The sequence below is a fragment of the Balearica regulorum genome, chromosome 9, assembly GCF_011004875.1.
Source record: "Balearica regulorum gibbericeps isolate bBalReg1 chromosome 9, bBalReg1.pri, whole genome shotgun sequence".
Classification (NCBI taxonomy): Eukaryota; Metazoa; Chordata; class Aves; order Gruiformes; family Gruidae; genus Balearica; species Balearica regulorum.
Window position 1 is genome coordinate 27855643 of NC_046192.1, and position 14574 is coordinate 27870216.

Genomic DNA, 14574 nt, shown 5'->3' on the forward strand with positions numbered 1-14574 from the left:
AGAGACCCGAGGAGCGTCCCCGCTCCCTGCCCCCGGCTCCCCAGCCAGCCCGTCTGCGCAGCCATCACCTTGCTGAAAGCCACCCCTGCCGCACACCCGGCTCCCAAAGCGCGTCGGGGCGACGCTCGGCAGCGGCTCGTCTGCCCTCCTTACCGCGGATCCTTCCCGCCGCTCCTCTGCGAAATCCCTTCGTGCTCTCCTGAAAGGCTGGAGACGGCACAGAGGGGTTTGCCCCGGAGCCTCCATCGCTACTGAGCTACAGAAGAAAAACACGCAAAGGGAGACGTTTGGTTTGGAGACTCCTTGCAGGAAGACAGTCCCTCCAAAACAGCGCAGCGCTGCGGGGTACGTGGGGCGACTGCTGCGTCCGGCCGCCGAGGCACAACAGGAGATGGAGCAGAGCTGCCGGCAGCCGCCCATCCCCAGTACTGCGCAGGACCAACTCGCTGTTGCGGCCTGTGCGGGATAAGGGTTTATTCACACCACGGAGCAGACCGGCAGCAGTGGCTCAATCAAACCCCACTCCCACGGTGTCCCCGAGCCCCAGGACGGGCGCTGCCCACGGAGCCAGAACCACCGCGGCACTCCATGCCAAATCCTTTATACCGAAATCACGGCTGTCACGTTTACGTACTGTGATTACAGAGTGTAGCTTGTGCGCGGCGAGAAGGGACCCGTAAGCAAGATAAATGACCGGCACCCGCTCACGCTCTCTCCTGCGGATGACAGCAACTCCTGAAGGTTTGGTTCTTAACTATAATCTCAGCTGCCTTTTTCTTTTTTAGAGGGGAAATTCGCATACGGTCTTGAAACTGTGACCTGCTGTTAAAAGCAACGAAAGAGCAGCAGGGGTGTGCCACAAAACCAGCCGCACCCCCAATGCAAGGAGACACTGCAGACCCCCAGCAGCCTGGCCGAGTCCCTGCGGGCGTCACCACAGCAGCTTAATCAATAACTAACAGGGCTGCTAGAAGAGCCCTAGGAAAGGCTCTACACACATTTTTAGGAAGAAGCCATCGCGGAGCGCAGTACAAAAGCACGCGCGAGGCAAGCGACACGCAGCTGCTCTGCAGCGGGGCGTCCCGTGCTGGGACACGGCAGGGACATCTCCCTACCCCCGGCTGGTCTGCAGCCAGAAAGCACGACTGCCACAAAACAGCTCTTTCCACCCAACATGGACAGTCCATCTATGATGTAGTTCCTACATGTGAAGCCCTAAAAAATAAGTCACACCAATGTTCAAACATAATATTTTTATTTGTGGATAAAAATTAAGGCTCACAGTACTTTATCATTTCACAAGCAGAAAAATGTTAAAAATTGAGAATGATGGGGAATGCCCCCAATACAAATTCCTCTAACTGCTGACATGTTTTACTGAAGACTCGAGGTGAACAATTGTACAGGGCAGCTACAGTTATTAGTTTGTAAACTAGGTGCTAAATATATTTTTTCTTTTTTAAGAAATGTGAACAGAGTATTATGTTTCTCTCCACTTCTGGCTGTCCGATACACATGGATTCCATAAAAACACCCAAGAACCGCTGGGATGATAACACCAACCTTCCTAAGAACAACCCACCACGTCTACAATACATGGCACAGGTGTCAAACCAGGGAAGAGAGCTCGAGATCACAAAATTCGGTAAGACGTTTTGATTATAGTGCAATAGGTTATGCCTAAAATTCTCACTATGCAACTTTCCGGCTTAAAAAAACCCCAAGAAAAACCAAAGTATGTTCCTAAGAGCACAGGACTTGCTGTCAAGCTCCATTTCATTAGACACGAAAGCAACCCAGGTGACTAAACGGTGGTAAAAGAGCACGTCGAACTTGAGTGCCCACAGAGCGTACAGGTCTACATCGTGCCCACAGTTATGATGCAACTCCACAAAGGGCTTCCAGGGGTGCAACGTGCAGTGAATGCAGGATTTCCGTCCGGGCGTGCTGCGGGTGTGCGGTCCAGAGGCACAACAGTGACTGTAACCCCCAGCCCCGCCGGCAGCGCCGTCGCCACCCAAGTTTTCCTGCGAGTTACGTCATAACTACGGGACTATACACTGCAGATTTATTTACACGGAGAGCAACTAAGCGTCCCAGTCAACACGGAGAAAGGTTTGGGTTTCAGAGGTGCTCTATATTCTTTGCGGTAGTTTTTAGTAATTGCTTCTGTTTTGCCTATTTGCTGTCAAGGCAACACAAACCGGCGGCAGCAGCAGCAAGCTGACTTAAAATAAGCAACAACCATTATAGCATTAAAAGGCTGAAGGATTTCTGCATCACACAAAAAAGATTAATTGCTTCTCAACACACCCTCGACATCCCAGGTACCAACAAGTAATGAAAACAACTATCCTCAGCTTTTTCTGACAAAAAAATTAAGATGTACTCTAAGGCCATGATCTCCTTAGGGAGCTTTCTTCAGAGACAAGCTACAAAGAAAATCTGAACCCATCCTGTAACAGATCCTGCCACAGCACACACCGATTTACAGTGGTTTTGACCAACAGCTCACACAGATCACAATCCAGTAATAAAAGCACATTTGTATTGCTAATCACTCACATCACAAAAAGCTCCTCCAGAGGGCTCAAAGAGGTTACGATAGGTAGATGTGGGTAAGAATTACTACCCCGAAGGAGGCAACTGAGATCTCAAGTAAGACCAATTTGCCCAAGCTGCCGGCGCAGGGTCGGGAGGAGGCGGCAGCGGTCCTGACTCCGAAGGACACCGGCCGCTGCTCTGCTGCCCATCACGTCCCCAGCAGGTTTCAGAGCTGTAACACGCTGCCTCCTCCTCCCGCAACTGAAAAACCACCACTCGACAACACAGGCAAAAGAATAAATTTACACAAGTTAGCCATTTCCTACAAGCAGAAATTAAATTTCCATAATGTGTAGGCAGTAAGTGTAAGAACAACAGGAAAACGTGCGCAATCAAAAGAATATAGAACAAACACTTTCAACCATTATTCCAGTTCACAAATCTAGGCAAGTGGAAATATAAGTAGCTACAGCCATGAAATACTCCATGTTACTGAACAGTTTAAAACAAGTATTCTACCCCACAATACTATGGCAATCTTGCAGCTGAATGAAATGCAACTGCTTAAATAAAAAAAAAGGCTAAGAGGGATGAGCCTGGGTACACCGTCACGGTTCCACCGGTGGAGGGACCCGGCAGGCACCCAGCACGCTGCTCGACTCCGAATTCAACTGTTACTTTCACAGACAGCAATCGCAGGACGTGCTCAAAGGTCTGAGGTGGATGGAAACAGCTTTGCCTCGACACATCAGAAAAGCACAGGTGTCCAAAGTAACCATCGCTCATTATTGCTCAACTACATCGACAGCAGAATACGACTGACGGAAGGGATCTATACGGGCAGGCTAAGTCACCTCCGATACCATGACTCCACACTTATGACTATAACGATCTTCAAGATCAAGCTAAGTACAATACATACAAAAAAAATTCCTGTAAAAGCAAACACATAGAAAATAAACGGTCATCAAGTATAAGGAAAGCACATCGGCAGCAGGCTGCGAAGGGACTGCTGCGCAAGCGTCGCGGGACAGAAACAGGATTCGCAGATCCAGTAGCTCTGGTGTGACAGCTTTCCAAACTGCACTCCCACTGCCACGCTCCCACCAGCGTCCCCAGAAGCACACAGAGACGTCACTGGCTGGAATCTGACACACGCATACGTGCAGTAAGGGTATACTGCAGATCAGCCGGTGTACACACGTCCGGTACCAACACGCACGCCTACCGAGCGATGCAAGAGGGAGCGAGTACTGAAAGACAGACAGAGGTAATTTCATAATATTTTAGCATTGCTCTTTTGGAGCTCAGCGTTACTGCCGTGGGCTAACACGTCAAACAATATAGAACAGGCTAAACAGTATACAACAGATACACGGGAATTCCACAACTCAACGGTACCCACTACTCCATTTGGCAAAATATTTATTTATAATAAATCCGTTCAAAAGCAGTTGGTCACAATTCATTTTACATTTTTAGGCTGTAACAATGCTTGTGGTAAAAGTAAATAAACTGTCTCTTTTTACACAGTGTACAAAAACAAAGAGACATTGAAATGACAGTCAACAATAAAACACATGAAAAGAGGAAGAATCGGTAAGACAAAGGCAAAAGCAATAGGAATCTGCGCACCGGCAACGCTGCCATGATTATTTACCCGTACAAATCCTCAGCCTCACTTAGTTATTATTCCCAGCACAGCTCTTAACTGCAGGTTTATGCTCCAGGAGAGGAATCTGATGCGATGTAGCAGCTCCAGTCACTCTTTCACAGTACTGCATGTCAACACTGGGAATGGTTTCTGATATGATTTAGACTGCACACAGTACTTTAATAGAAAAAAAAGTTAATTACTCCCACTCCGTAGTTCCTGGTGGCTTTGATGTCAAGTCATACATCACCCGAGAAATGCCAGGAATCTTCTTAATCTCCGCCACCATTTTTAACACAACCTAGCATGGAGAAAAAAAAAAAAAAAAAAAAAGAAAATCAGAACCATGTAAAACAGACCTGATGAAAACTATCCGAGAAAAGCTTAAAAAAGGAAAACTTGGTTCACACTAATTCTGTTACACACAAGAGCCTATAGCTATTAGCATGTTACCACCAATTAAGAAATAAAATCAACTTAAAACCTCTAGCTTCACAGCAGTTACACTTGGAACTCGCTGACTTTGGGCACCGATAATAAACCAGGGTGTGGATCACACTACACCTCCCTCGAGGCAGCAGCTCTTCAGCTCCAAAACTATTTCTTGGAAGTTGGGCAGGGACACGCGCTGTTTTGTGTTACTATCGATCACTTCCAGACTTTTCTCAGACCATCATCTCCAGCTGAACCACCACACACAGCAGCAGCCTGAGTGAAACCTCTTTCAAAACAAAAAGGGAGCTGGAAAGGTGAAAAAAGCAGAAAGAGGCATCCAAAGGAAGGAGTTCCCACTGAGAGTTACTCTCCCCAGTTCACAATCAATTCGCATGAGTGAGCAAAAAGGATTCTGGATGAGAATTTGCTGATCCTTAGAAGTTCAGCTTCCTTACAAATCCCACAGTTCACAACAATACCACTTGCGTGACATGCTGTTTAACAGCGCGTTGGCTCTCCATAAGAGGACACAGAAAATTTTTAATCAAATATGATTATTTTCCCCATAAATACAGGGATTTTCCACAACCTCTACTATTTTGTTACCACCTTAGTACCTGGCCTTAAAGTGACCATTTTACATGTTGATGAATATGGAAGTTTTTGTTTGGTTGTGGGTTTTGTCATGTTTGGTTGTTTTAGGTTTTAACACGAATTTCAAGGTCGAATGAATCCTCATTTCATATAAGGGAATAGTTTATGTGGTAACTTAATAATTCAATGATTTCAATAATTTCTTTTTAAATGGATAGGCTGCCTTAAAGTAGAAGGCTTCAGTTACATGCAATTACTACACAATGCCTACATGCTTTTAAAGTATGTTTAAAAAAAAAGTCAATTCTGTTCTTCAGCTACACTGCATTCCCAGAGAGGCAAAGTACTTGAAACTGGACGTGGACAAAGTTTCCCAGAAAAATATGCCTGAACTTGACTCCTAAGTTCTTTTAGTGACCTAAATCGAGAACAGCGCACTGAGATGTTAAACAGTGCATTCCAGTAAAATCAGAAGTAGCAATCAATGGCAATTCTGTAAGACATTTCCAATTACTAATGCAAATATTAATTTCAAAATCCCAGGTATGTACGGTTGGGGTATTCTTTCTTTCTTAATTGATGGTATTTTGGCTCAACTCTGCTGGAAAGCCTTTAGGTTATACCCACATGCCAGCTTCTCATCTTGTTACAGTTTTTTCCCAAACCACCACCATACTCTTCCTAATGAATACTATGAGACACACAAAAAGTTGCAAAAAAAAAAAAAAAAATCAAAGTCCAGGCAAGCAATCAAGAGAGAAGGAAGAAAGTCAAAATGAGTCATCTACAATACTAGCTCACATTGAAAAGAAACTTGAAAACCCATAATTACCTCTTCTGGAACCTCATTACCAGGAGTTGCTGCAATACCGGTCATAAAATCACTTGTAATAAAAGTTCGAATAACCACAGATCTTTGACAGGAAGGTTGTTTCTGTAGGGGGTCCCGATCAAAATGCAACGGTGTCAGTATTATTGGCATCTGGCTAATTTTTCCAGCATAACCTTCAGAAAAATAGCAGTACACAGTGCATTAATTTGGTTTAAAAACACAGGCCTGAGAAGTTTTACAGAATTTCCCATATGCACTTCAAACTATATACTAGGAGCTACATCTACATCTTCTGGGATCTTTCAGCTACTGCTACCATACCCCAGATCACCACCTCAGCGGTGCACACACTGAAACGACTCCAATTGCCACTTGAAATGATCGTCAGCGTTTGCAGGTATGCAGAACAAAACCAGGTAATCTCAGTCATCCCTGTAATTCGCTGTGAATACAAGTTAAGATCTCCTTTCCTTCCCATATACCATAACCATGGGGTTTAATCTGTCCCCATACCAAGCACAATAAAGAGCCGTTCCCAAGTATCTCCACGTCTTTGACATATTTAAGAGAAAGCTCTTAACTACCCGTGTTGCTGGTGGTTGATAGGTAACTTCAGACAATCATCCTTTTTTTTTTTCCCCCCTCTTAAAAACTCTCCTTCTGAAAGCCAATATACAGACCTCCTAATTTCAGTGTTTCAATGACGTAAAAGTTTGAGATTCAGGTGTGCGGCAGCCTGCAGAGCCAGTCTAACACCGATGCAGCTCTCGCCCTCCGCTAGCACCGGCCCGAGCTGTTGGTACAGGGAGTCTTTTTCACTAAACGGTAACTCACGTGTTATTTTTGGGAGCGACTCATTCACACAAAGCCAAGTGTCACGAAAAGTTCGCGAGACACATCTACAGTTTTACAAACACAATTGGCAGTGTTATCCTCAACCTTTTGAGGCTATTTTTGTACAAATCATGGTAAAACAGTCTTGCAAACAGAATATGGATCTTCAAAAAGAGATATCCTTTTTAACTTGATTCAGCCAAAATACAGGCAAGTCTGACAAACTGCTTCCCACACATATCACATCTTCAAATGTAATTAAGTAAAAAAACCCAACAACTGACCCTCAGAACTCCTATATTCCCAGACTCTGCCTGTGTACCACATCACAGGGTACTGAATGCTCCCTGGATGTTAAGGGTTTGAAATATCACCATCTGCTAGACTGAAGTGGTTGGGTTTACAAAATACAGCTTTTACTTTAAGTTAATATGAAACCACCATAGGTAGTGAGCATCATTGCCATGAGAAACTTGGTATTCAGGCTCCTTTCTTCCCACCCCCCCCCCCCCCCCCCCCCCCCCGCCATGATTTAGAAACTATGTCAAGTTTCTTTACACAGTTTATTTAATTCGGGTAAATACCAATGACTGAGATCATCAGCAAAGAGAAGTAATTTGCTGACTTTCAGCCAGCTAACAGTATTTTTTGCAGAAGTTTGCACTGCAGCGAAGCACCACACCTCTGAGCTTCACAACATGCCAGAGGCAAGCCTCGGTCCCCCCAAATCCCCGAACGTTAATTCTGCTAGCAGAAAGGCTAGCAGTTCCTGTCCTTTAGCTATCAGCTTCTCAGCTTTCAGAAAAAGGCTCTTGCCTGTCATCCCATTAGTTCATCACTTTTCTGGAGATATTCGAGTTTGTAGATTTTGACAGCACCGCTCTAATTATACCCAGTCAGGTCTGCAGGGATCTTGAAACAAGAGTCTAATCCACGGGATAAGGCGAGGTACCCACCAGACTCCCTGAGAATATTGTGAGCCTCAAAATCAGCTTGACGTAAAGTGCTGAGGACTCCTGTTGTCAGGAACGTGGGGGTGACATCTGTAGGAGGCTCTTTGACCGGTGGACCGAACACGTACACAACTCTGGAAAACAAACAGGATGGTAGAAAAAACACATTTTGCGTACGTGGAGTAAAACAGCTTGCTTAAAAACTGCACCTTTAGTATTGCAGCGAGAAAATAAAACTAAGGAAAAAAGCCTAATGTTTGATTTTGCTCCTTAGCTACTAACTAGAGCTTAATATAGCTTCATGCATATATTCTATAAACATGACATGCATACTAGCTTTGGAAGTCAAATGTACTCATTTATTTTGGTTTACTAGAGACTAGCAATAGCCCAGTATTACTTATTCAAGAGAATAATCCTTTGAAAAATAACAGAAATACTCACCCAGTGGTATCACAAAGGGTGTTTTTTTCAATTTTAGTTTGATGACAGTGAAAGTTAACATTTTACGAAAGCTACTTAGTAAGTGCTTACAATTTCTATCTTCTTTCCTAATAGGAAACCACCAAAAAATACCATTAAATAGTAAACCTTATTGTTAATGAATAGCTGTGTTTTCAGCGCAGGGCACTAACAGTGCAGTTTTGTAAATCCACACATCCGCAATAAAATATCTTCTGAATTCAAACCAGTCACATCAGCTTTATCTTTTTATCGGATTTCTTGTGTTTTCTGTGTTGCAGAACAAAACGCAAAGTATGATACTGACTGATGGGCCTCATACAAGGATTTACCACGACATATTCACACAAGTTATGTGAGTTTGTAGAGACAAACCAAGAATACTTGTCTAAAACCCAAAGCAGAAAAATATGCAAGCTTTACATTCCATATTTTTGTTTGCAATATAAAGTCTGCAAGCACAGCTGGGCAGAAGACCAACTATTTCAGTGCACTCCTCGGACTGCCAGCTCCAGCGTCCCTATAAACATCAATGAAAGATTCTGAAAACATACCCCGGTACAGCAGAGCTCCCAGAGATGTGGTATATTCAAGAGGGTAGTATTAAACCCAAAAGAGCTTAAAGACGACAGCAGTGCTGTAAATCCAGCACGTACTTTGAAATTGCACATGCAATCCTGATTTTATACCTTCTTTTGTTCCGTCTGCATTGAAAGAGGTATCTTGCAATTCAAGATCTTGCCTTTAAGAATAACACCTCTTTCAGCAGGCGTCACTTATGTGACAAAAGGAAGTTGTGCTATAGGCAATTATATGCAGTTTTGTCAGAAAGCCTACAGCCAGGCAAGGAGGATATGCGTTCTCCAGAACTGATTTAATACCTAAGCAATTTCAACTGCTAGGAAATTATGGAATCAAGCAGCTAGAAAATGCATATTCACAAGAGAGCTCCATTAAGGTGAAACTGCCCAGCTTTGGAACTTTCCTGTGTCATTAGAACCGACAGTCCCACGTAAATTCCCTTTTTGACATAAAGCAAAACACAACTGCATGACATCACAACTCATTTACAGCCTTGGAAGCTTTCAAAAAGATTTTGCATAAGTTACAGTGGATGTTATCTAATCAAGGGCTTAAAAAAAGGAGATAGGCTATCAATTTCTTTTTCAAGCTAGTATGTCCAGAAATAAACCTATGCTTTGATTTATTGTGTATTTGTAACATCTGTCCGACACACCTGCCCAATATACAAAAAAAACTCTATCATAGATTAAACAGGAGAATGCTTCTGCATGCTCAACTTCCGTACATTAAACAGATCATTAGAAATAAAGGTAATTCAAAGTACTTACCTGTTTATGTTGTGGCACATGCGTGGTATAAGCCTGGCAAGAAACATAAGAGACTCCCAGTGTGGAGCATCTTTACTAGAGATCCCACAAACGTAGCTATATGAACGACAGTCACCCTAGAAATTTAAAAAAAAAAAAAAAAATTTGAACATGAAGCTTGCCGCCAAAATAGTTCACAAGACTTTCCCATTCATCCAGTGGGTTACAGGACCATACTTTGTGTCAGCATTTAGCAGGCACTAAGTTGGTGAAATCGGTACACCGAGAAATACCAAGTGAATGAGAAAATACAGAAGACAGACCTCTCGTGAGCTAACAAGAGCATTTAAAAGGAAAATTTTCAGAATGGAAAGATTCACATAAGGTGGCCTGAGCACAGGGATTGACTGGGTATTGTTATTTTGATGGCACCATCTGAAGAAAGCCTGTGATGGAGTGTAGAAATCTGCTGATGATATTGCTATTTAAAATAGTAAGAAAAGCTGACTGCAGGGAGTTACTGAAGAGACACAGTCGATTAAGCAGCTGATAAAAGATGTAATTCAACACTGATAAAGCGAAGAAAGGTACTTTTCAGCTATGACTACTCAGAAAGAAATCTTCCAAGTTACTGCATACAATTCCACGAGAATGCCAGCTCAGCATTTGCTGACAGAAACACCAACCAAACACAAAGGACAGCCCACAAAAATTCTGGTGGCATTAGCAAAGGAGTGAAAGGAAAGAAAGCACTATGCCACGCACAGATTGGAGTGTTGCCGTGTCCCGAATAGCCTGCACTGCTCTGGTTCCTCCCCTCTCAAGGATAAGTACCATTTGAAAAGTACAGGAAAGGGCAACAAGCATGTTCAAGTGTAGGAAGCAGGGGTTTTTTTTACCAACTCAGACTAAGAGTCCTCAGCCTTAAAGGAGGCAACAGGATTACAACAGCAGTCTACAAGATTATGAAGTCACGAAAAAACTGCGTCTAAGTGACCAGCATTATTCAACCTTAGCGATACCCTCCAGTACCACACCCGGCATTTACTCGAGCGCCTATTCAGATATCTTGACACCTTTGTGCCACACCAGCACTGACGAATGACAATAACATAGGTATCACAGTCACTTGGAGTTTATGTTCTTGAGTCGAGCCCTTTATTTTCAATCTTAAAGCAGCAATTATTATGCTTCGCTGCAGCCTGCCACACTGCTAGGAAGCAGCTTTCGGAACACCCCTGGAATGAATCCCTTTACCTGCACTCCCACAGTTTTGATTGGTAACAAGAAGGCATTCAGTGAATGTAGGCTTGTAATCTGCATCAGCTTCTCCTGGTCTTCTTCAGTTGTACACGCTTTGACCCTTTGCAGCAAAGTATGTGGCTGTGCAACGACACAGAAAAATAATGTTTAATTAAAGCCCCCAAGCATGCAAACAGAACTTATACATAATTTTATCTGCATTCAAAGCAGCTGATTGCTTAAATTTAATCCATGTTTACCCCTTGGAACTATTTAAAAAATACCTTCCATTGAACAAGCAGTTTTATTTCATTGGACTGTATGTAGTTCAAGCTGAAGCTCTCCAAGACCATAGGCGCAGCTCTTCTCCTGTGGTCATTCTCTCTTTCACAGAGCTATACTTTTCATTTTTGTTGCTTATTTCAGATACAAACCAAAGCAATATCCCGGTACACTACATTGCAATTCAGTAAGTTTTCAAGGAAATACTCCCCTTCAGTGTTTTGGAAGTCATTCTGCACTTAGGACTTAGAGCAGGCCTCTGCTAACAACTTTCCAGCCCCCTGCAGTTTAGTTCAAGTGAGCTTACAGTAATCGCGAACAGTTAAGAGACTGAGAACTTAAACACCAGCGATTAAAAACTTGAGGTTTCTGCTCAGGACACCTGGCAGGCACTAGTTCCTCCCTCCTGCACTTTCATTTAGACACTCAGTGATCATTAGGGCATGCACATCTAGAAAGTTACAATTATTTCAGGGAGGGAAAAATCTCCAGAAATCCTCATCCACAGGAAGTTTAACTACAACAAAATTTATTCACCGTTTGAAAGGTACATAAGCTTCCATTTTCCAGAAATTGTTTAACACTTCCACCAGTCATGGCGCAAAAAAACCCTCTACTGTAATATACTGAACGGCTTCAAGTGAGTTGTGCTGGAATGCATCACTCCTTAAAGAGCACAAGTAAATAGTTTTAAGCTTTCAGCAGCTTAAACCGCATTGCAAGCCACTACAGAATGATCACACTACTTTTATGCATATTGGAATTTAGCAAGTTTGTTACCTTCTTAACACTTGCAGAAAAATCTGCAACTATTTTCAAAATGTTGTTTGTTTCAGGAAAGTCTTTGCACACATAAGGCTCTTCAGCACATATCACTCTGATTGCTAGACCAGGACCTGCAAGGCAAAGTTGAAAAAACATTATACTAAACAACAGGAAACTCATTTTCATCTAAAAATGTGACAGCATCTGGGAACAGCAGGTCAATCACCGAATACGGTATGTTTTGCCATTGTACCTATACTTCAGTGGCCTTAACACCCTGCAAGAAAAAAAAACCAGAAAATACACAAGCCGTTTGCTCCGGAACAATATTTCTGTTTGGTACATTTAAGCATTATTTACCTACACCTTAAATTGGCTGGTTGTTTAGAGTAGCAGTTAGTGGTGATGAAGTGTGGTAGATGCAAGCCAAAGCAAACAGGAACCTCCTCCTTCCCTTTGCTAGGCAACTGGGATGAAAGACTTGGTTATACATTGAGTCTCCACTGTTTTTAAAGACCCCTGGCAGCTCTTTGACCTTTCAGCTACTTAACACAAAGGCACACGTAATTTGCTGGAGAGCTGAAGACAGCTTCTTGCATTTCGTGCAGTGCTGGTGCGTTAGCGCAGCAGCCTACGCGCTCTGCCAGTGCCTACTACACACCCTGCAGGACAATTTTAAAACACATGGACAGATAAACATCCCCCTCCTGAACGGGCATGGACTTTGCTATATTATATACTTTGATGTTTTCCAGCGGAGAACCGTTGTTACTCTCCATGCAACCATTTTCAAAGCAGCAAATGCCCCTCAAAGGCAAGCAGATACAGGCTGTTATTTCAAGTATGATACATTTGACAGCTCAGGCAGCATTCAGCTGATAATTCTCGCTTTGACTTACACAACTAAAAAGAAATAAATGCAGCTAAAAGCAAACTCAATTATAAAACTTTTCCTTTAATCACTACACATAATAAAGCTGCTCTCAAATGCTCTTTTCCTGAAAGATCCTGCTTAAATAAAAACTTAAATCCATCAATTTTTTCTATGTTTAGAGGCAAGTTTTATACTCCAACATACTGCAGGTTGAGTATCTTCTGAACAATACTGATGTGACCCGTAGCCCTTCACTACATAGCACAGGCCAACTCTCATTACCTGGGAAGGGATGCCTCGAAACCAGCTCTTCAGGAAGACCAAGTTCTCTTCCTAGCACTCGCACTTCATCTTTGTGAAAGTCTTTCAGTGGTTCTATTACTTTCCCCTTTAAAAAAAAAAAAAAAAAAAGGCAATTTGCACTCCAGTTTAGATATGCAAACAAAAAGCCCCAAATATTTAGGTTATGGCAGTCAAACTGGCCTGTCTTGCACAGCATCGGCTGCCAACACTTGCATAAACACCGGAAAGAAAAGTACAAATGAATGTGGGCTTTGTAAAACAGTTGCAGGACAAAGGATAAGACAAGGAGGTTTTAGTTTGTGCCAGAAGTATCAATGTAGATATAGTTGTAAGGTCAAGTTCTCTCAGTTTTCACAAATTCAGACCTCTCTTGTCTTCACTACATGTTCAAAGCCTTGAAAATACTTTGTGCAGTGATGAATATTAGAAGTGTGGAGCATGAACAGTTCTCTCCTGTGGTTGAACACTTAATAACAACTGAGCACCTTCCAACAGGGGTATTATGTGATGTCTCATGTGTTGGCTCGTTCTTATTTTATAACACAGAGGACTTACCATTCTAATGTCTGAAAAGACAAAATAGGGCAGTCTCCTACCTTTGCTTCAGATGCAAATACATAGGAGCTGCGTGCGGGAAAGGTATTCAAAAAGCTTTTCTGGACTTTGGCCTGAACAGACCGATTGGGAGTACAATCAATGGGACAGGACTCAGGCTACTTATCCACGCACAGTTCAACCTCCTGTGCTGGCATCATCTTCAAGCTCCTGGTGGTCAGCCACAGATGTCCATGCTGGGCCATTTCAGAAAGATTTGTGGGTTCTTAAACTGACAAGTGGCAAGCAGACTGCATGCCACCAGCATACGGCTGGCAGAGAGCCGATCAGTTTACTAGAAACATGATGCAGAGGCCGCATAAGAACAGAAAGAACTCATCCCTGTAGGTACCTGAAGGAACTATCCCTAGATTTCAGCTCATTTAAATGTATTATTCTCATTCTCTCTCAAGAGAGAGGAGAATACTAGGCTTGCAATGCTGAATGTTACAAGAGGTTCAAGAGGAGAGTTTTGGCCCTCTCTCTCAACAAGAGTTGGTTATCTTTTCACTAAAGCACTGTCATCACTCTTGCCCGAATCCATGATGTGCCAGATCTGGACTATCGGTACCTAAAGGTTACTCATTGACGAGTGCTGAGAACAAGATACAACAGAAGGAATAAGTGACCCATTACATCATGCATTCCAGCTCAATCAGAATAAAGTTGTCCAAGAAGTCTTCAACTACTCTCCTGCTAAAGGCATTTGGTACTGCTCTGCTTCCTTAACTAGAACGCAGGTTTGTTTCGAGGGTTAAAAGGTAAAAGAGTGAGGAAACAGCTTTCAGCTTGCAGTTGAGAACACCATTGCTCGCATTGAATGAATCCATGTTCAATCTGCTGACATCTTCCTCAGTGCTGGACAATACTCAACC

The 14574-nt window shown here is 43.0% G+C and overlaps 1 protein-coding gene across 1 annotated transcript in view; it reads right to left on the reverse strand.

Annotated features, from left to right (window-relative positions):
* Positions 1-1238: 1238 nt before the first annotated feature.
* GMPS (guanine monophosphate synthase) overlaps positions 1239-14574 on the reverse strand; it is a 30573-nt gene continuing 17237 nt past the window's right edge. The window contains exons 10-16 of the mRNA XM_075761722.1: positions 13085-13190; positions 11944-12059; positions 10897-11022; positions 9661-9776; positions 7850-7980; positions 6060-6232; positions 1239-4499 (exon numbers count right to left, since the gene is read on the reverse strand). Of these exons, the coding sequence (XP_075617837.1) occupies positions 4398-4499; positions 6060-6232; positions 7850-7980; positions 9661-9776; positions 10897-11022; positions 11944-12059; positions 13085-13190 (870 nt within the window). The 3' untranslated portion in view covers positions 1239-4397. The remainder of the gene's footprint in view (positions 4500-6059; positions 6233-7849; positions 7981-9660; positions 9777-10896; positions 11023-11943; positions 12060-13084; positions 13191-14574) is intronic.